General features: G+C 42.8%; 2 protein-coding genes across 2 annotated transcripts; one reads left to right on the top strand and one right to left on the bottom strand.

Moving 5' to 3' along the window:
- Positions 1-1,256: 1,256 nt before the first annotated feature.
- LOC120559027 lies at positions 1,257-23,111 on the bottom strand. The gene is made up of 23 exons (XM_039800451.1): positions 22,984-23,111; positions 22,198-22,230; positions 22,027-22,089; positions 21,570-21,705; positions 21,193-21,302; positions 21,062-21,106; positions 20,828-20,960; positions 20,273-20,376; positions 20,119-20,143; positions 16,834-16,946; positions 10,534-10,673; positions 10,131-10,397; positions 9,648-9,737; positions 9,422-9,539; positions 4,174-4,275; positions 3,396-3,428; positions 3,222-3,284; positions 2,765-2,900; positions 2,385-2,494; positions 2,254-2,298; positions 2,015-2,147; positions 1,485-1,588; positions 1,257-1,343 (listed from the first exon to the last, which is right to left on the bottom strand). The coding sequence occupies exons 1-23, from the start codon at positions 23,012-23,014 to the stop codon at positions 1,318-1,320; spliced, it is 2,160 nt and encodes a 719-aa protein (XP_039656385.1). The 5' UTR covers positions 23,015-23,111; the 3' UTR covers positions 1,257-1,317.
- On the top strand, positions 4,612-8,128 carry LOC120558756 (leucine-rich repeat-containing protein 47-like). Its single transcript, XM_039799961.1, has 6 exons — positions 4,612-4,756; positions 5,110-5,189; positions 5,305-5,421; positions 5,612-5,727; positions 6,043-6,145; positions 7,762-8,128. The coding sequence occupies exons 3-6, from the start codon at positions 5,389-5,391 to the stop codon at positions 7,915-7,917; spliced, it is 408 nt and encodes a 135-aa protein (XP_039655895.1). The 5' UTR covers positions 4,612-4,756; positions 5,110-5,189; positions 5,305-5,388; the 3' UTR covers positions 7,918-8,128.
- Positions 23,112-23,204: the final 93 nt, after the last annotated feature.

Genomic DNA, 23,204 nt, shown 5'->3' with positions numbered 1-23,204 from the left:
AGATATCTAAAAAGGGAGTTCTGCCTAGTAATTATATTGCTTTTATCTGGAATGTTCTTCTGGATAGGAAGAATGACATTGTGGATATCTGAAATTGGAAGCCCCATACACATGACTGGGAAATGTGACAATTTGTACTAGTAAGAATGATGTTGTGGATATCTGAAATAATTGTAGATAGGAAGAACGTCATTGTGGATATCTTAATTGTTTTTAATTAAGAGTTGAAATACGATATCTGCAACACATATCCAGTCTAGCTATTAATGTTATCATGACCATACAATTTTAAGATCTCTTAAAACTTTGTTTTGATGAGCAACCTCTAAGTTCTAGATGTCTTGCAATACAATTTTTGCCAGTGAAATTCTTATTCTGCATCTCTTTTGGCATTCTAGTGAGAATACAATTTTAATGAGTAGAAATGCTATTATGGATATCTACAAATTTAAGTGTATCGTCAATGAACCCTTATGTTAAAATGGCATCCTACGGATTTGTTAGTAGATATCCACAATAGATTTGTGGATATTGGCAATTGTATAGTTTCTAGTCCCAATATCTGAAAATCACATTTTACTAACCATAATACGAACTGTTGAGATCTGCAATCACCTTTTTACTAGTCGGAATGTGTTTTGGATAGTCAAAACATAGATATCTGGAATGGTAGTTTCATTTTGGATATCTGAGATTAGTTTTACTAGTAAGTCTAGTCACCATTGTAAATATCTGAAAGGGGAGTTCTCATCCTAGTAAGAATTCTAGATATCTGGAATGGTCATTCTGGATAGAAGGTCTTGTGGGCATTTGTTCTTGATTAGGAAGAGTTGAATTATGGAGGTCTGCAATAAATATCCCAGTCTAGCTATAAAATGTTAAAATTGCTTGCCATAGGCAACAGGCAATCAGCTAATTGACAGTTATTTGGTAGTTGTTGCTGTGGACAACCTGAGGTTTACACTCACACGCCAAGTCATTTTAACAGATTAGCATTGTGGGACATTAAGGCTAAGGTTTGACACCATGCAACAAAATGACATCCTTTTACTTCAGGGAGCACAGGAATTGGGATCCTATAGAATTTTGTCTGATTGAAGTGTTGACCATTGAGAAATGTAACATTTCTGATTAATGTACAGCTTTTTGAACCTTTATGGGGGTCAATCTATTCTCTTATTTAAGTATAGTTGCATCTGGAACATAATTCTGAAGTTAAGTTTTACATTTCTTTAGCCAATGAACAAACTGACAAATTTAATTGAATGCATGTTTATTGTGATATAAGTGAAACATCAGTATGCCTACATGGGTAAACTATGGAAGCAGAGAACTCTCAGGATCTGCAAAAGAAAAGGGAATATTCAATTTAGACAATTAAGCAACTGATGCCTCATCAAATTGGCTTTACTTTGTTTTATGTTGTTCCCCCCACCCCCAGATGTTGCAGAATAAACAGCCAAATAGGAATTTAAGATTCTTACAGTAACATGTGTAAGCCACCTCCAGATACTTGTAGGTGCCGCCGCAGGGGTCTCCAAACACAGAGTTGTTTGCTGCAATGGTACAGCTGTTAAATCCATTACAGCTGTGGATGTAAAGGGACATTAGTGAAAACGGGCTTTGAATACAATGGAGCATATGAAATCTGATCTGCATTAACATGGTGATTTTTTTGGTTATAAAATCTCAGCGTGTCCATCGGACAATAAAATTGCCATGCACACATGACTTCAGCCTGTCATATTTTTGCAGATTGCAGTTACATCTTGCTCCAATGCTTCACCGGTCTACATGCCCCACACTTTGAGACAAAGCCCAGATGCATTTTTTTTAGGCCTTGAATAATTTGTGCATGTGAAATGCCTCCCTTCTTAGATACAGTCCTGTCAATTTTACTTTCTGACTGAGGGAACCTTGCAAGAATTCCAAATCATTTGGACTAATCTGTGCCAATTGGAAAGACTTTTAGAAATCATTTTATATACATTTAGCAAAGGTTGTGCAGCTGTACCTGGCAGCAACTTGGAGTGTGGGGCTTATGCAGCCGTTATTTTGAATTTGATAGAGAGGCCGTTGGTAAATGCAGGTGGTCTGGTCACGACGTCCATAGTTTGTAGCATTCACAGATATAACCTGTCCTTGATCTGTCAAACAAAAGAACAATTGGCAAGGAGGAGAGACAATGTAGTAAAGATTTAGAGGTCTGATGTTCCATCACATGAATCTACCATTAATGCAAAAAATAATTACCACACTGGAGTTGTGCCAAAGAGCCCTCACAGGCAACAAGGTGAACTGTCAAAGTAACACAAGGGAATCCCATTACTCTATAAAACCTGCAGCTTCTTTTCTTTATGCAGACATGTGACAATGTGACTCACTTGCTGGGAGGCAGGTGTATGTGGTGTTCAGGTATTTGTAGGTGCCATAGCAGGGATCAGAGGTATAAAAAACATTGATGTTTAGTTCACACTCCCTCTTGCCATCACACCTGTAGGAAACACATTACAAGCATGTTTTAGCACAAAATACGTAAACCGAATGAAGGCAGATTAGTCGATATGTTCATGACGTAATGTCTTCATTTCTTCTACCAGTTTGCAAATATGATCTTCACTTAATCTCTGATGCATACAGCAGCATTAATAAGTGACAAATTTGAGATCTGTTGCAGTTGGGGAGGTGCATGCATTCCCATTACGGGGTAGCTCAAAGTAATACATTTGAAGGATTTCAAATTGAAATCTCAGAGACATTGAACCTTTGCTTGACAACGTCCACTGTGCCAGCTTGAGAGCAGTGTGTATTGGAGAGCTGTGCCGGAGGTCTTCCCTCACTGCAGGTCACAGCGTCTGCACGTCCATACAGTGCTGTCTGCACACTGATCACTCCGTCATCTGTTACACAGCAAGGGAGAAATTAAGAAAACAAGACGGATCACTTCATTATAATGGCAATAATATTTGTCATATTGACTGAGCCTAAAATTTCCACAGGCTCAGCTGACATATTTGTTTTGTTTTTTACAGTTGATGATGGAATTAATTTGTGGCTGTTGAGAGAAGGGAGTCTCTCAGCCACAGTAGATTTTCTGGTTACTAAAGCCCAAAATGTTTTAATGCCTCAATATTGGTTGAGGCCATTTATCAAGGCCTTCAAACCTCAAGTAGGCCTACCACTCACAGCGGCCCTAAAGACTTGAAAGAGTTCAGTCATACCACAGCTCAGGCGCTGGACATTCCAGTCGCTGCCACAGGTGGTAGCTTTCTCTAGGGAGACAACTAAAATAACAGATATGAAAGAAGTTAGGGTGTGTTCAAGCCACATGCTGCATGCAGAAAATAAACGCAAGAATCATCATCATCGTTATTACATTCACTCAGATAATTTACCTGCTGTCATGAGCGAACACGTTGCTGCCAGCACTGGAAAAGAAACATCACTGTTAAACTATGCCAGCCAACATAAGCAAAAGTCTCTTAAAAATAACCATTTTTAATTGTGCTTTATCCTAAACCCCCGCCGTCCCATGCTAGATCGTTGGAGGTCATGTTCTATCTAAAACAAAAAAAAGATTGATTTACCCAGAGGCTGAGGCGTCTCACCGGATTTACATTTGTCACATGAGATCAAAATTACGGAAAGGAAGATTCCACCGCAAATAACATCAAATAATCCCAAACACAGAAGTGGGTCCTTTTTTCGGAGATGTAGAGTCAGTGTCCACGTTCGGACACTTATTAGCTAACGTTCTATCAAAATATCTGTTCAAATACTAATATAAATGATCGATTAAACGGTTTCAGTTAACTTAACGGTGTAAACTACCCCTGCTACTACGGAGGTCTGTAGCCGGCGTCACAAAGCTCTGTAGCGGATAAAACAACTAGCGACTGCCGCTCAGCGTCATGGAGCTCGTAGCCAGCAGGTGTCACGAGCCGGTCTCCTAATATAGGATATCATATGTTTTGGTCTGCATACATTTTCGTACGATATCATAAGGACCCGTTCATGAGAATCGTTGCTTACCCTGACACTCAACCCAGCACCCTGAAACTCCAATCACATAGCCATATAGCTTTAGCTTTTTCAGCAAAAATCAAACTTAATTCCTAATTTTACATGAACCCACATAATTAGTGTTGTAGTTGTCAGTTGCAGGCTACTTACACAGTGTGGTGCTGAGTGTGAAGCAGAGCATGGTTTTAGAAGATCCGGTCTGAGGTGAAGTAAGACAGAAGCTGGCTGGAAGAGACACACCTGTAGGCTGTTATGCTGGATCAAGGACTGCCTTTGCCTTATATAGGCCTACAAATCAATTGGTTTCACAATATGCCGAGTCACATTACGGAAATATTAGGAGGTGCACTGAAAAAATGAACTTTGTGGTATAGTAAAAATATATTAAATAGCTGTCATAATTTCTAAAAATTGAAATAAGAATTACAATTTCTTAACGTTTAAATACACATTTTATTCATGTAATACATTAACTGTGTTGGAAGAGTAAGTTTTACTAGAGTTACACTACTATTTAAAAGTTTTATAGTCTCTGCACAAATACCGAAAAATACTAAATAAATTGTAATCCAAAATGTTTACGTTTGTAATCTGCGCATGTGCAGTACGACGAGGCCAGGTTTCCCTGCTGATTTCTACTCCGAGAGACCTAGATCTCCTCAGCAAACTGGTCTCCTCTGACAACTCCAGTGAACAGCTGAGTGGAGATGTTCACAAGCTAGCTGTTCTAAAGGTGGGCCGCACTTCAATCCCAGATCTATTGTCCAAGAACTGGCTCTTGTAGCCTATAGGCCTACATTTCAAGTGCGATCAAATGTACTCCAAATTTGTAAACTGTTACTATGTATGGTGTATATCTGAAATATGAAATCTAGCTAACTAGGTTTCACATTTGCTAATATGCAATGCAGCACGAAAATGTCAGATATTTAAACAGAGTTTGGTGGGTAACCTCAACACAAGAGAGGCTGGCAATTATGTATCTGTGCCAGCAAAAATTGAGTATACTGGTGTGTGTGTGTGTGTGTGTGTGTGTGTGTGTGCGTGCGTATGTGTTTTCTTTACCTAACACTAAAAACTTCCCAGGTGTGTACCTGGTGTGCTGCGTGGTCAGGGGCATGAACCTGAAGTCTGGGAACGCACTCAAACGGTTCCTGGTGGCTCAGGTAAGGTCCCCTCCCAAGGTGGTATACATTGTAGGCCTACCAGTTTAGTGGTGCATGACTAATAGAATAAGTGTGCAGTGTAGTAAGGAAAAATACTCACCTGTGGTTTTTCTAGACATAGCTTCATGACGACTTGTGTGGTAAAAGGACCATCGCAACCATTGCAACTCATGATGTGCAGCTTCTCAAAGCTCCTCTGATGTATGATGTCAAACCACCTACCCAGCTGAAGGTCTGTCAATTCTAATGCCAACCAGACACCAAAAATATGTCATATGCAGTAAACCAATCAGATAGATCAGAGTTGTATTGACATTCAGAGAAGTCTTGTGTGACTTGTTATCATTTTCAGTTCAGTTGTTACGTGGTCTATTGTATTTGTCACCAGGAAGCTCTTATATGAGAACACATGTTTTTTTTAGGTTGTGTCGCTGGGTCGGAAGGAGATGACAGCCGTCGAGCTGATAAGACACCTTCAGCTGGAGGCGGAGGAGCTGAGGAAGCAGAAGAAGACGCAGAATGTCACTGGCCTCCACAAGTCAGTGCAACTTATGACTGTGTTCTCTGTTGAAGAAAGGGTTTGGAAAGATCCTCATTAGATAACTGCAGGCTGGAGTCCAGGAAAGTTTGGGTTAAAACCTTTGTGTTTGAGACACAAACTGATTTTCAAAATTAACAACAACTTGTATACCAAAACAGTTTCCATTAAAGTTTTGCACAAGACATCTGTATAACTTGGGATGTTACATAATCATCTAAACCACTGTTATCATTGAAATCACCTGCTATGTATTTATTACATTTGCTTAAGCCCTTTTATAATGTTGTCTTTAAACTTTAGTTTTTTTTCCAGATACCTGCAGCTTCTGCAGGGAAAAGAAATGTATCCCTGCCTAGTGGATGCAGAGGGACATGTGATCTCATTCCCACCTATTACCAACAGTGAGAAAACCAAGGTGTGTATGTCTGTTTTCTTCCTGGTTATCATAATTGTGTCCTCCCATAAGAGAGAATTTCATATTTAAAGGAACACGCCGACTTATTGGGAATTTACCTTATTCACCATAATCCCCAGAGTTAGACAAGTCGATACATACCCTTCTCATCTCTGTGTGTGCTGTAAAGCTGTCTGACGTCTCCAGCAGCATCAGCCCATCACAGAAGAGGCAGGTGAATGGTTCCAGTAATCCTGCTGCTCCGAATAAGTGACAAAATAACGCCAACATGTTCCTATTTACATGTTGTGATTTGTAGATTCACAGCGTGTACAAAAAAACAACGTAACATGAGACACAGCCATCTTCTAACCGTAAAGAAACCGGGAACTATATTCTCAGGCAGAAGAATATAGTACTTGGGCGGAGTGATATGCTCGCAGCAAGCCTGTCTGAGAATATAGTTCCCGGTTTGTTTACGGATAGAAGATGGCTGTGTCTCATGTTACGTTGTTTTTTGTACACGCTGTGACTCTACAAATCACAACATGTAAATAGGATCATGTTGGCGTTATTTTGTCACTTTTGTCACAATTCGGAGCAGTAGGCTAGTTGGAACCAGTTACCTGCAGGATCTGTGCTGGGCTAAGCTGATGCTGGAGCCGTCAGACAGCATTACAGCACGCACGGAGATGAGAAGGGTATGTATCGACTTGTCTTACTCTGGGGTTACGGTGAATAAGCTAAATTCCCAATAAGTTGGCGTGTTCCTTTAAAGTGCCCATATTATGAAAAAATCACTTTTTCTGGGATTTGGGGTGTTCTTTTGTGTCTCTGGTGCTTCCACACACATACAAACTTTGAAAAAAATCCATCCATGCTGTTTTGAGTGAGATACGGTTTCTGAATGTGTCCTGCCTTCAGTCTCCTGGTGAGCTGTTCAAAATCGGCTCGGACTGTGACGTCACAGTCCGAAATGAGCTGGCTAACCACAACCGTTAGCTCGTTAGCATGCTAACTGTTAGCATTAGCATGCTAACGCTAATGCCAACGCTAGCATGCTACGTCGTTCTCAATAGCAAAGCACTGCTACAACACACACAAGTTCACCATAATCTACAAAAGAACTACTTACATGTGTGCCCTCATTTAGAAGTCTCCCAGCTAATCTGCCTTGTAACTGACCAAAGTTGGAGAAACAGGCTCTCTTTTACTGTCTCTAGAGTTAGCTAGCTGACATGATCTACATCTGAACTACTGAGCATGTGCGAGTGCAGTCAAAGATAGTAGTGAAGAAGAAGATGAAAAGAGGTCTCACTCTGTAGCTAAAACAGAAACCAGGTGAAAAGAGGATCTGCAGCAGTGAGAGAGAGCTGTGCAGTACAACAAAAATATGGCGTTTTTTGAAAATTAAACCATGTAAACCTATTCTGGTACAACCTTAAAATACAGTTATGAACCTGAAAATGAGCATAATATGGGCGCTTTAATACTGTCATACGGTGGATGATGTCAACAAAGAAAACTGAACCCAATAACACATCTGACGTGCCACATTGTCCTATTGTCCCTCACTTTTGTCTGTCTTCTCACGGTACATAGAAATAATTTCATGATCAGCTGATTGTACTTCACAGATCAAGAAGTCTACCAAAGAGTTGTTCTTGGAGGTGACGAGTGTCATTTCAGATCTCCACAATGTCATTCTTACTAGTACAAATGACGTCACGTTTCCCATTCATGTGTACGGGGCTTTCAATTTCAAACCCACAACGTCATTCTTCCAATTGTAGGATTATTTTGTTAAGAGTATAGTATAAGGCCTCAGATTTCAGACCAGCAGGACCCAAGTTGCCAAAACCAACAGGCTCCACAATGGCCCCAACCCTAATGAGGCTGCCCAATAAACCCTGCAGCCCCACAAATTGGTCTTGGAGGTCCAAAGTTCCATCCATCCATCCATCTTCTTCCGCTTATCCGGTGTCGGGTCGCGGGGGGAGCAGCTCCAGCAGGGGACCCCAAACTTCCCTTTCCCGAGCCACATTAACCAGCTCTGACTGGGGGATCCCAAGGCGTTCCCAGGCCAGGTTGGAGATATAATCCCTCCACCTAGTCCTGGGTCTTCCCCGAGGCCTCCTCCCAGCTGGACGTGCCTGGAACACCTCCCTAGGGAGGCGCCCAGGGGGCATCCTTACCAGATGCCCGAACCACCTCAACTGGCTCCTTTCGATGCGAAGGAGCAGCGGCTCTACTCCGAGCTCCTCACGGATGACTGAGCTTCTCACCCCATCTCTAAGGGAGACGCCAGCCATCCTCCTGAGGAAACCCATTTCAGTCCGAAGTTGACATGTCAAATTCTTAGTGCTCCTGTAGATATGCTGGTTGGCTGCGGTGCCATGTGTCGCTGAATTGTATAGACTTACATTACAACAGTTACTCTTCACTCAGAAGTCAAATTGACCATTGACCTACTTTTTGCCTTTCCTCTGTCCCATATATAAATTCAATCAGGAGAGACTTCGTTTGCAGACATGCAAAGATATTTATTGTACAACTGTATGATATTGAATGTACAAAGTCTTTTGGAGATTGGACTCCATCGAATTATTAATCTTCTTAAAGGGGTAGGGAATAGGAACATAACCCCCCGACGGAGCCCAGACATTGGTGGCGGCGGCGAAGAGACCAGAGACCGGACCGAAGAGGCAACGGAGCGGGTAGCCGGGAGAAACACAACCGGAGGCGGCAGGGGAGGAGGAGGGTCGAGCGCTTTGCCTGAAACGACAGCTGACAGCACAAGGAGAGAACAGATTTAAAGCAGAGTTGTAAGTGTCAGGTTGTGACGGGGAGGAGTAGGGAATGGCGGACCCAAAAATGCAGAGAGCAGGCAGGCAGGCAGGCAGGCAGGCAGGAGTAAGTTGAAAACGAGGATTTAATGATGAAACTCACAAACACAAACAATGACCTGACAAAGGACAAGGGGAAACACAAAGACTAAATACACAGACTAATGAGAAAACACAAGACAGGGGACACAAGGGCTGGGAAACAGGTGAAACACATTAGGCTGGGCAGAGCAATCAAAAAGGGAGGGAAACACAAGACAGGAAGTAAATAGGACAAGACAAGACAGAAAACAAGAGACTTCAAAATAAAACAGGAAACTGAGCAAAAGACAACACAGAAAACAGACTACCAAAATAAGACAAGACCAAAACCATAACAGTACCCCCAAGGACAGATCCCAGATGTCCACAAAAACAACAAAACAAACCAACCAAGGAGCAAAAAACCAACCCAGGGAGGGCGGAGGGGCCGGAGGAGGGACGACCCAAATCAAAAAAACCACGTAGGAGGGGGAGTCGGAGGGGGTCCAAGGGGGAAAACGAAAGAACCGGGCACGGGAAACACGAGACTGGGGGACAGGGGCCACAGAGAAGGCAGAATCCCACAGGCGACCGGGCGAGGGCAGGATGCTTCAGGCGGCCGGCGGGCGAAGTCCCCGCCGGGCGGGCGGCCATACCCTCGCCGGCGGCGGCCGAACCCCTGGCCGGCGGGCACCCCCACCTGCAGGCAATGAGCTGAAACCCCGGGCCGGGAAGCAACGGTCAGCCTGGAGCCAGGCAAGAGTCAGGCGAGCAGAAGAGCAGCGCAGCCAAGAGCAGGCGACCAGCAGAGCAGCGCGGACCAAGCAGCACGGGCTGGAGCCAGGCAAGAGTCAGCCGGGCTGCTAGGTAGCTCGAGCAGGAGCTGCTAGAGCTCAAGCTAGTAGTCAGGACCAGCTAGGTAGCTGCGAGTCAGGACTGCTAGAGCTGCACTAGCGAGCAGGTGCTAGCAGTGCAACAGGGGTAGTGGGGACAAGCGCTACAGCCAAGCCTAGGGACAGCAGGGAGAGGGGTTACTGGTGGCAGAGTGAAACTACCAGGTGTAGAGAGTAGAGGTCGGAAGGCTACGAGCAACAGTGAACCAGAATAACAGGAGCTGCAAAACAGGGCTGCACACCAACAGGGACCAGAGCAGGAGACTGCACACCACAGGAACGCATCAGCCAACGCGCAGGAACACGCACCAGCTGTGCAGGCGGGCTGCGTGGCGACTGGAACGCGCGACCGGGCTGCAGTGGGGCGGGCCTGACGGGCTGTGAGCCACAGGCACGTGGATTGGGATGGCTGAAGAGCGACGCCCTCGCCACGCCTCCACGGGTCCCGTGAAGACGCAGGGTAGCGTCTGAGCAGTCTCCCAAGAGTTCTGGGGAAGCTGGCAAAGTAGCGGGCTGACAAAGCACACACCGCGCTACGGTGTTGGCCGACTGGGGGGGGCAGGCTGGTGGTGGGTGAGTACTGGGGTGGCTTGTAGAAAACGCTTTAGCACGGCTTGACTTCCTCCAGCTGGGGAACAAAGTGACTCACCCAAGGCCTCTCTGCCAACCACTGTCGCTGAATGGCGAGCTTCTCCAGGAGAGGAGGGTGCCGGTCTGGCTCAGAGCAGAGCAAACACTGCACAGTCAAGCCAAATTCCAACACCTTCTTGGTGAAAAGAAGTTTCTCCGCTGGGTCCATGATGGTCAGGTCATTATGTCAGGTTGTGACGGGGAGGAGTAGGGAATGGCGGACCCAAAAATGCAGAGAGCAGGCAGGCAGGCAGGCAGGCAGGAGTAAGTTGAAAACGAGGATTTAATGATGAAACTCACAAACACAAACAATGACCTGACAAAGGACAAGGGGAAACACAAAGACTAAATACACAGACTAATGAGAAAACACAAGACAGGTGACACAAGGGCTGGGAAACAGGTGAAACACATTAGGCTGGGCAGAGCAATCAAAAAGGGAGGGAAACACAAGACAGGAAGTAAATAGGACAAGACAAGACAGAAAACCAGAGACTTCAAAATAAAACAGGAAACTGAGCAAAAGACAACACAGAAAACAGACTACCAAAATAAGACAAGACCAAAACCATAACAGTAAGGCTGTTATTGGCCCTTGAATCTCGTGGCCAAGTCTGATTGGTTTAACTGACAGCGTCACTTCTTGAACAGCTGATTTAATTTAAAGGAATATTTCACCGCTGGAAAGCTGAATATATCTTTAAATTTGGTCACTTATGTAGTAGAAATGTGAAATATTTTTTTAAATTGGTGCCTTCTAGGCCGACAAAAGCCAGAAAATGTGTTTTGGTCTTATATGGATGAAAAACACCAAATCCCAGAATGCACCTGCTTCGTTGCTTTGAGTCCACTCCCAAGCCACGCCTACCGCTTCACAGACAGACCGAGGCATCCAACTCAACTCAAGCGTGTTTTATTTCAACCATATACATGAAACAACGTTTCATCGTGACTCAACGACATTATATAAAAACGACATACGAAACAGGCTACATTTAGTACACACACTTTATAGGCTCCGTAAAGTTCAGCTAACACATACTAGCATTAGCGCTTGGTGGGCTGTAAACACCGAGCATAAACACAGCCGTGAATTAGCGTGCAATGTAGAATGGTCGGCATTTAACAGTCACAAACTCACCAGCAGTTAGCAGTTAAATGGATACAAATCACCACATTTCTGCGCCCACTCGGTGTTAACACAGCCCACCTCTTTTACCTGGCGACAGAGCATCTCTAGCTCGGAGGGCTAGCAGGCCTGGTAGCTGGACAGTCCAGTACACTATTCAGGCATGTTTCCACAACAACAAAAACACAGCAGTCTCTCAACTCACGTTGGGAGTTTCGTTGAAGTTGGATGTAGTCCAGTTTGTGGTCTAAATGAGCGGACACTTGCAAGCAGGATCCGTAAAGTTCAGCTAACGCATACTAGCATTGGTGTAGCTAAACACGGAGTATAAACACAGGCGTGAATTAGCGTGGAATGTCGGCATTTAACAGTCACAAGCTCCACCAGCAGTTAGCAGTAGCTAGTTGGATTTTATTTCTACACCAGTCCGTTTAACACAGCCCACCTCCACGGGCCGGCGAGAGCAGCCTGGTAGCTGGATAGTCCCGGTTCCGGTACACTGTTGTTCAGGCATGTTTCCACAACAACAAAAACACAGCAGTCACTGAAATCACGTTGGGAGTTTCGTTGAAGGAGGATGTAGTCCAGCTTGTTGTTTAATGAGCAGACACTTGCAAGCAGGATGGATGGGACAGGTGGACAGCAGCGTAGCTTTCCACCAGCCGATGAGGATGTCCCCTAGCCGGCTAGCGGCATTGGCGCCCACCGCTGGTCTCCGTGCAGGCGAAGGCTCGGTAGTGTGCCGAGTATTGCCGTCTGTAATAACGTTTCCTGCATATTCTCCGATCTGTACCGATGTATCCCGGTGGTACACACGTCCGGTAGTTTGAATGCAGATAATTGTTGTAAATGTTTTCTGCTGAAAACAAAACGAGCCTGTTTAGCGAAGATTCAAGATGGCTGACAGTCGTTTTCATTCGGGAATACCCACCCCGCCAGACTCGGGCAGTCCAACCCCTGTGGGCGTGTTGAAAACATACGGAAGTAGAACCTACTACTGGCTGTAGTCCTTGCCTCTGGCCCAAAAATCTTCCGATGATGCAAAAATCGTCATTTTACGTCATCGGAAGATTTTTTCCAGGCCCCAAATGCAGAGATCTCTCGTCTCAGGGGGACATGAGGGAGGGAGGCACGGTCATTCAGAAATACTATAGGGTTTCTACTGATACAAAGCTGAATGCTAAATCGGTGAAGTATCCCTTTAAGAATGAGTAGTGATTGGGTTAATGACGTCTTCCTGAAAGAATTTGCGCTGAGCTTCATTAGGACAGTTTTCCTATCAATGACGGAAAATATGTCTTCCCATAATGCCATTAACTGATGGACATTGTGAAATTAAATTGCAATAACTTGTGAAACCCACATTTCATTAAAAGTTATAAGGTTAACTTCCACAATCAATTTCCTACCTGAAAACAGTATTTATCCGTGTTTACTTTTTGTATGCTTTTTCTCTGTCCCTGTTGGGCCAGATGAAAAAGGGCGAGGTAGATTTTAAGTTTAGAAACATTAAGAAACATTTTGAGTTCCCCCTCCCTGGCCTCACAGTGGTTTGGTCCACTGTCTGCTGCATGTTAGGATCTGCCCTCGATAGTGACAGACATGTAGTAAGTAGGTGGTTCAAGACTATTTTATTCACATTAGACATTAGATGAAGATAACTCTTCTCAAATAGGAATTAATAAATTAGTCATGAAAAGTCAAATAAAAGTTTGCTATGTTAGTATAATATAATGTCACGTTAGTTCATATATGGAGACACTTTTCCAAAATAAGACATTATGTTTTAAGGTATTTTTGTGGCTTGATTGTAAACTTCAAAATAAATACATGGTTTTAAAGAAGAATATTTTGGTAAATTTAGCTTTTTCATTGAATCGAGAGAAACACTGAAAAGAAGGATAATGGTAAAGTATTAAGATTTTCCTCTGTGGACACATGTCCTCTACCAGTATAGTTGTGGCTGTATTATTTGTGTCCCCTTAAAAATTGCTCTTCGGAAATGTTATGTATTGTCCCCATTATTGATTATAAGTCTCCAACCATTTTTCTTCAAAAAGTTGTTGTAGTAGTAGTTGCTGTGTGTTGCACAGTCTCACAGTTCTGACAGCTTCACTCATATCTATCGTGCCTCCATCTGTCTCAGCTGTGTTGAGGTTGGCTTAGTTTTGAAACTGATATCTCATATATACCTGCGCCTCACAATGTCTACTTCATTTCGTAATCTTTTCTTGTTGCTTATAGCTCTGAGTTGTACTTAGGTCTGGAAAAGAAGGTTTTAAGTTCTGGGACACAACGGCTGTCTCGTACATGGTTATTATCAGGAACTAGTTGAGGGTTTAGCTTGCTTTTATTTAGTTTTTATTTTTAGGATGGGGCACGTGTGTCAAATTCAAGGCCAGCGGGCCAAATGGATTTTTATCCGACCCGCATAACACTTTTGGTTTACAATCAATTTTGGTCCACCTAAGTTTTGTTGCTTTTTGTATTTTGTTTTTCAAGCTTTTGGCCACTTTCTTCTATGATGGCTAACGACACTTTTGCTAATTATTTTTTTTAATGATTTTTATGTCTCTCTAACTGTGGGTGAGAGGATTATGCGGGGCATTCCATTTTTTGATAACATAAAAGTTTGTCCATAACCTACATGTCTGGCCCTTGATGTGGTTCTCATTTTCCAGTGAAGTCCTTCGTGACCTTGAGTTTAACACCCCTGGTCTACATTGTAAGTTGTGTGCTGCTCAGTGGCTTCCCGGTGCAATGGCTCAAATTTCAGGGTTGACTGCAAACGGGGTGTGGTTTCTTAGTGAGCCCTCTGGAAACAGGGTGGGGCTTCCCAGATGCACACACACACACTCCCGTTTGACAGTCAAACATACATTGTGCTCCTGTTGCTCACACTTAGCAATACTGTTAAATACACTGAGGTACATTTTTTTATTTGATTTATATGATTGTTACTTTCTTTCTACTGCCACTACCTCTAGGGAACATTTTAATTCATGATGATTTTATAAACACCAGACAACACTATTACTTTCTGTTGCGACCCAAATCATATACACACCTGTTGTCTTCGCCATTTTTTAAGCCCTTTACCCTGAAAGGGAGATGGAACACTGCCCCCCTGCTATATCTAGTGTGAATGCATTTGCATATTACTGGGCCTATGTGTGGGGCGTACTAACACCCTGATATGTACCTGTCTAGTGCATGGAATAACTAGTTATTACCATGTTCTAAAGACTGTCTTTGTGGTTCTACGAATCATGTTTTAGTGCTAAACATGCATGGGCCATGGTGAATCTTTAAGATTTACTGTATCTGTGGACGTATCTTTAGAGAGTGAGCCAGTGAGCAGTGGGGATTTATATTTGCTGATAATAATATACTGGACTCATGTTAACACTCTAATAAAAAAAAAAAAACTTTCAACTAATTCAGGCCCCCCCCCCCTTTGCATCGACTCTGAGGACCCACCCAGGGGCCACTTACCCCATATTGAAGATCCCTGAAATAGACAACATGTTTTGTTTGATTCATCTCCGTTCATTGGTTGAGATTTTAATTGAAGCCAACTCAGGTAGCTATGAGATTTCATTTTAAATAGCTGTTCTATTAGACTCTGCTGAGTTTGTCATGCTACGCTACAGACTTTGTTTTATTTGGACTCGCTAGATGACACATTTTTATTTATTTAATTTTTTTACACTATGTAGTTCATTATTGCAAAACATTTATCTTTGGGGATTTGTTCTTTTTTTCGACATAATTAGGGCCCGAGCGCCGACGGCGGCGAAGGCCCTATTGAAACTGAAGGAATTATTGTGAAGGAATTATTAGGGCCCGAGCGCCGACAGCGACGAAGGCCCTATTGAAACTGAAGGAATTATTGTTTCTTTCTTTCTTTCTTTCTATTCTTTTCCCGTCAAATGAATTGGCTTTTTGAGGGGCTTAACATGTTCAAAAACTCACCAAATTTGGCGGTCTCGAAATTTCTCACGAATCACAACGGTCCAGGCCTGAGGACACCTACAGGCCAAAATTGACTTTTGGTGTTAGCGCCCCCCGCTGGCAACAGGAAATGCGCCCTATATGACAAACATCATCCGATTTACATGAAACTTAGAATGTGTGGTCTACATGTGATACTGAGCTGCCCCCTATAATATAACCACGCCCACTTACGCAGGCCACGCCCCCTTTCAGAACATTTGGACCTTTTAAGGTAGAGTCTTGTGTGAGGTATCATTGAACTCAGCAGAGACTTCCTTCTTCATTGGTGATGGTTTGGCCCGCCCTCTATGTTCATGCCACGCCCCCTTTCATAAATGCTGACCCATCTAAGGTAGAGTTTTATGTGAGGTATCAACGAACTCAGCAGAGACTTCCTCATTCATTGGTCATGGTTTGTCGCCCCCTATATTTAAGCCACGCCCCTTTTATAACTAATGACCCGTTTGATGTAGACCCTAGTGTGAGATATCATTGAACTCAGCAGAGACTTCCTTTTAAATTGGCGATGGTTTGACCCGCCCCCTATGCTTTAGCCACGCCCCTTTTCACAGCTAATGAACCGTATGACATAGAGTCTTGAGTAAAGGAGCAAGGAGCAAGGAGCAGGGCGTGACGCCGCCCGGTACACCAACTGGCGCGAGAGGGATGGATCCATCGCTGGTCGCAGCTTTAATTTATTTAACTTCTGTTATTTTATAACTTTTTTAAATTTTTTTTTTTTTTTTTTTTTTTTTTTTTTTTTTTTTTTTCTGTTTGACTTAACATCAGGAACCCGGTGGCTATAGGTGCTTCTTGAAGTGATAAAGCGAAATATATGGTCCAGCCCTAGGTGGAATCATATCAAGCCCTACTCTCTGCTTCTACCACTTTGAAATCACTGAAAGGACCACCTGGATTCACCTTCATCAAACTGTAATAAGGTATTTGGGTTGTCTGGGGGAGACAGAGCGGGCTGAGGAGTCTAGTCTCACCGATCCGAAGTGGGAGAGGGGAGTCTGGGCTACAAAGGGGGTCTTTTAGACTAGAAAAGTGTTATTAGTGGACAGTCTCAAACCCAGTGAAGAGAATATATATGTATACATATATACGTATATATCTATATATATAGATTGCATCCCTCAACCATGTTAGAGGAGAGAGTGAACTAGACTCATCAGTAAGGGGCTCTCTAACCAGAAGCCCAACCAAAAATGGACCGCAGACGCCCGTGGCATCCTTTTAGACTTCCGGGACTGTGCGGTCTCAGGGGAACGATGTGTTTCCTCTTCTTAGCTGCACGAATTATACTGTCAACAATAATATGGCACGACCTGCAGCTACTAAGAAACAGGAAAATAACCCAAATCAATGCTACAAATCTGACTCTGAATCTGACCACTGATACACAACCGAGCATACCAACCAAGCCTATCTCTGCACAGAGTACTGTACCAATTGGGACCATGTTTTCCAACACTCAGATTCCGAGGGTTACTAAGCTGACACCGAGCAGACGTCCAGAACGACCTTCGTTAGAAAGCCGTCGAATGGCCAGTCACCTAGCTGGGATAGTATAGTGACAGTGAGGAATGTAAACAAAGCAGACCAGGGTATCTATTGGCTGTGTTTAGATGTAGCTGGAAAAGACCCATGTGAGAGAATTACTATCCGTGTACAAGAACCTCCAGTCAATGAACCCGAGACAACCTTTAATTTGCAAGATCAAATTGTCACCTAACCAAAAAGCTATGGAACAAATGCTCCACAGTAAGACCCTATTCAAAATTAAACAACAAAAATTATGTCACAGGTTTGTAATGTGTCTTTAGTCTGTTTAGCTATGCACTCTCTAAACCTCACACCTAAAAAGGAAAAATACAAGTCATTGAGTTTACTGTTTCCTTCAGTAAATATTGTCTTACCACCTGTTACTTAAACCTTTTCCAGGTAATGACACCTGCTTCTCGAGAACAGGACGGGGAAAAAGTGTGTATCTACTAAGCTCGTCTTGGTGTTAACATCACTTCCGACAGAGGTAACCCCTTAGCCTCATGGTCTGTTAATCAAAGCGCCAGTAGAGCTGATGCGGGGACGGTTCAAAGGACGCATCTTCCATGTTCCACAAGCTGCACCTGAACATGTTCCACACTGAGCAGGAAGTGATACTCCTGGTAGCACTTTTGATGACAGACTGTGCATGTGTGATGAAGCTTGATGCACCCAGAGGCGTATCTACCAGACCAGTTTATTGCACGCAATCAAATTTGGCGCTGGTGTTAAAGTCATTCTTTTCTGGTGGGAAGCAGTAAACAAAATTTGAATTGTATTACAGCGTTTTGCTAATTACACATGGGGTGTGGAGAAGGGCATTGTTAAACCAGCTGAGAACAACTTCTCTGATGGTTTGAAAGAATTAATAGAAAAATGTAGACAATGTAGACAATGTCAATATTAATGCTTAAAGTTATGTACAATGTGAGCCTGTAGCCGAATTGGATGCATGGGATGTTTAAAGATAAAAAATAAAATAAAATGAAAAGACAATATTGATTTCCATAGCTGTGTCCATTGGTATCCTCATCTGCTGCGGGTGCTGTGCCATTCCCTGTTATAGAACTCTAATCAAGAGATTGATAACTACGGCCCTATCAAAAGAGGGTGCTCCCCCACCCTACCAAATGGTAGCCACCCAAGAAGTCCCACTTCCAAGTTATCATCCATCTAGTGATGGGAACTATTTTTATGAGATTGATACTTCCTCTGAGGAGGGAGTTTCGTTCGCTGGGTCCAAATTCATCCCGTCATCACCCAGTGCCCCCACCTCTCCAATTCCCATCCGTCCTATCTCCAACTGTTTTTCTATCCTCTTTTCCTGATCCTGCTTTGCTTCTGTTTTGCGCGTGGCCCCAATAGGCCTTTTGATTTGAATTAATGTGACTGAAAAGCTAAAACCTAAATCTAATCTTAGTAGTTTTGTAGTCAGTATAGCCTTAAGCAAGACATAGATTTGAAGTGTGATTTTACAATTTTAATATAAGTAGCTGTTTATGAAGTTTTTGCTGTTCCACTATGCTTAGAGATTTCCACAATAAAAAATGGAACCACCAAGTATAGACAGCAATGTATTTTGCAGCTTACACTAGCAGCTACATTCTACATACATTAATTACCAATATAATTAATTTTTCTAATATTGTGAATCACCTCAAACTGTGTTTAGGTTAGCAGTTAGGTATGTTACACATCATTTGCTGTGTAAAAAGGGGCGACATGACATTTTTTACTGTGTTACACTTATATGCACCGTGTGTGCGGTGCATAAAGGGATTGTTAGAATATATTTGTGAGAGTAAGCTAACAAGTTTGTTTGATAAAGGGGGGGGAAAACAGGCAACAAGGTCAGGGTTTTGTAAGCACGCGATATGTGACACAAAGTATAGTGGAATGACCTGACTCTTGGAAAACTCCGTAAGTTTGAAGGAGATTGAAAAAAAAAAAAATAAGGTTCAAATTCAACAATAGCAGCTTGTCTTTATGAGCTGAGAATGAGAAGTCGAGGTCATGTTTTTAATATGTTGTGTTACATATCGTTAGCCGGCCAGAGCCAGAAGATTGGGACTAGATCCAACTGATAACAGCACCACGGATGAGGCAGAGAAAGGGAATAAGGTTCTGGGTTAGCCGGCATCAGATGCTGGGGGCAAACTCTTTGCTAGGTTATAGCGATATATAGGCTGTTTTGTCTTGAAGTAATCTGATCCTTGTGCACAAGTTTATTGTATTTTACAATATTCACTATAATTGTTATTAACTTTAACTGGACAAATCCTGAGTCTTATTTGAATCCTGAGTCCATTTCTGACCTACCAGTAAGTAAACGAACACTATTCAGTGACCATAGAATTGGAGTCAGATTAAGTCTGGCCGTTTTAGGGCCAGACTGGTCAGCTGTCACATTTTAGACTAAATTCCTTCAACATCTGCAATAAATATCCAGTCTGGCTATAAAAATGTTAAATTGACTTGCTATAGGCAACCTGAAGGTAGTCTACCCGTCGAAGACCAACCTCTCCAATGAGGTCAGCAAATTGACAGTTATTTGGTAGTTGTTGCTGTGGACAACCTGAGGTTTACATTCATTCACATACACCCCATGAAGTCATTTTAACAGATTAACATTGTGGGACATTAAGGCTAAGGTTTGACACCATGCAACAAAATGACATCCTTTTACTTCAGGGAGCACAGGAAATGGATCCTATAGAATTTCATCTGATTGAAGTGTTGTTAAGAAATGTAACATTTCTGATTAATGTACAGCTTTTTGAACCTTCAAGCTATTCTTATTCAAGTACAGTTGCATCTGGAACAGGATTCTGCAGTTTACATTTCTCTAGCCAATGAACAAACTGACAAATTTAATTGAATGCATGTTTATTGTGATATAACTGAAACATCAGTACGCCTACATGGGTAGGCTATGGAAGCGGAGAATTCCCAGGATCTGCAAAAGAAAGGGAATATTCAATTTAGACAAGCAACTGATAAGTCATCGCATTGCTTTTGTTTGAGTTTTGTTTCCCCCCCCGGCTGTTCCAGAATGAACAGCCAAATAGGCATTTGAGATACTTACGGTCACATGTGTAAGCCACCTCCAGATACTTGTAAGTGCCATAACAGGGGTCTCCAAACACAGAGTTGCTTGCTGCGATGGTACAGCTGTTTTGTCCATTACAGCTGTGGATGCAAAGTGACATGAGGGAAAACCGGCTTTGAAGACACAACGGAGCATATGAAATCTAATAGTTATTAATGTGGCGATAGTTCTAAAATCTCAAGCGTGAAAATTGCCATGCACACATGACTTCAGACTGTCATAGCAGTCATATTTTTGCAGATTGAAGTTCCTTCTTGCTGCAGTACACCACACTGAACTGAACTTCTACAATGCTTCAGTCTGCATGCCTCACTTTTCAAACCAATGCCAGATTTAGTTTTTTAGGCCTTGAATAATTTGTGCATGCGAAATGCCTCCCTTCTTCTTAGATAACATCCTGTCAATTTTACTTTCCAACTGACTGAGGGAACCTTGCAAGAATGCCAAATCATTTGGACTAATCTGTGCCAATTGGAAAGAGTTTTAGAAATCATTTTAATTATACATTTAGCAAAGGTTGTGCAGCTGTACCTGGCAGCAACTTGGGGTGTGGGGCTTCGCCAGCCGTTATTTCGAATTTGATAGAGAGGCCGTTGGTAAATGCAGGTGGTCTGGTCACGACGTCCATAGTTTGTAGCATTCACAGATATAACCTGTCCTTGATCTGTCAAACAAAAAGAACAATTGGCAAGGAGAAGACAACAATGTAAAGATTTAGAGGTCTGATGTTCCATCACATCTACCATTAATGCAAAAAATAATTACCACACTGGAGTTGCGCCAAAGAGCCCTGACAGGCAACAAGGTGAGCTGTCAAAGTAACACAAGGGAATCCCATTACTCTATAAAACCTGCAGCTTCTTCTCTTTATGCAGACATGTGACAATGTGACTCACTTGCTGGGAGGCAGGTGTATGTGGTGTTCAGGTATTTGTAGGTGCCATAGCAGGGATCAGAGGTATAAAAAACATTGATGTTTAGTTCACACTCCCTCTTGCCATCACACCTGTAGGAAACCCATTACAAGCATGTTTTAGCACAAAATACGTAAACCGAATGAAGGCAGATTAGTTGATATGTTCATGACGTAATTTCTTCATTTCTTCTACCAGTTTGCAAATATGATCTTCACTTAATCTCTGATGCATACAGCATTACTAAGTGACAAATTGGAGATCTGTTGAAGTTTGTGAGGTGCAGGCTTTCCCATTACGGGGTAGCTCAAAGTAATACATTTTAAGGATTTTAAATTGAAATCTCAGAGACATTGAACCTTTGCTTGACAACGTCCACTGTGCCAGCTTGAGAGCAGTGTGTATTGGAGAGCTGTGCCGGAGGTCTTCCCTCACTGCAGGTCACAGCGTCTGCACGTCCATACAGTGCTGTCTGCACACTGATCACTCCGTCATCTGTTACACAGCAAGGGAGAAATTAAGAAAACAAGACAGATCACTTCATTATAATGGCAATAATATTTGTCATATTGACTGAGCCTAATATTTCCACAGGCTCAGCTGACAATGGTTTTGTTTTTGTTTTAGTTGATGATGGAATTAATTTGTGGCTGTTGAGAGATGGGAGTCTCTCTGCCACAGTACATTTTCGGGTTAATAAAGCCCCAAATGTTTTAGTGTCTCAATACTGGTTAAGGCCGTTTATCAAGGCCGTCAAACCTCAAGTAGGCCTACCACTCACAGCGGCCCTAAAGACTTGAAAGAGTTCAGTCATACCACAGCTCAGGCGCTGGACATTCCAGTCGCTGCCACAGGTGGTAGCTTTCTCTAGGGAGACAACTAAAATAACAGATATGAAAGAAGTTAGGGTGTGTTCAAGCCACATGCTGCATGCAGAAAATAAATGCAAGAATCATCATCGTTATTACATTCACTCAGATAATTTACCTGCTGTCATGAGCGAACACGTCGCTGCCAGCACTGGAAAAGAAACATCACTGTTAAACTATGCCAGCCAAACATAAGCAAAAGTCTCTTAAAAATAACCATTTTTAATTGTGCTTTATCCTAAACCCCCGCCGTCCCATGCTAGATCGTTGGAGGTCATGTTCTATCTAAAACAAAAAAAAAAAAAAAGATTGATTTACCCAGAGGCTGAGGCGTCTCACCGGATTTACATTTGTCACACGAGATCAAAATTACGGAAAGGAAGATTCCACCGCAAATAACATCAAATAATCCCAAACACAGAAGTGGGTCCTTTTTTCGGAGATGTAGAGTCAGTGTCCACGTTCGGACACTTATTAGCTAACGTTCTATCAAAAGATATGTTCAAATACTAATATAAATGATCGATTAAACGGTTTCAGTTAACTTAACGGTGTAAACTACCCCTGCTACTACGGAGGTCTGTAGCCGGCGTCACAAAGCTCTGTAGCGGATAAAACAACTAGCGACTGCCGCTCGGCGTCATGGAGCTCGTAGCCAGCAGGTGTCACGAGCCGGTCTCCTAATATAGGATATCATATGTTTTGGTCTGCATACATTTTCGTACGATATCATAAGGACCCGTTCAGGAGAATCGTTGCTTACCCTGACACTCAACCCAGCACCCTGAAACTCCAATCACATAGCCATATAGCTTTAGCTTTTTCAGCAAAAATCAAACTTAATTCCTAATTTTACATGAACCCACATAATTAGTGTTGTAGTTGTCAGTTGCAGGCTACTTACACAGTGTGGTGCTGAGTGTGAAGCAGAGCATGGTTTTAGAAGATCCGGTCTGAGGTGAAGTAAGACAGAAGCTGGCTGGAAGAGACACACCTGTAGGCTGTTATGCTGGATCAAGGACTGCCTTTGCCTTATATAGGCCTACAAATCAATTGGTTTCACAATATGCCGAGTCACATTACGGAAATATTAGGAGGTGCACTGAAAAAATGAACTTTGTGGTA

Source organism: Perca fluviatilis, chromosome 5 (genome assembly GCF_010015445.1).
Source record: "Perca fluviatilis chromosome 5, GENO_Pfluv_1.0, whole genome shotgun sequence".
Taxonomy (NCBI): domain Eukaryota; kingdom Metazoa; phylum Chordata; class Actinopteri; order Perciformes; family Percidae; genus Perca; species Perca fluviatilis.
Note: the sequence above shows the minus strand (reverse complement) of the source record. Positions and strands in the feature narration are given on the sequence as shown.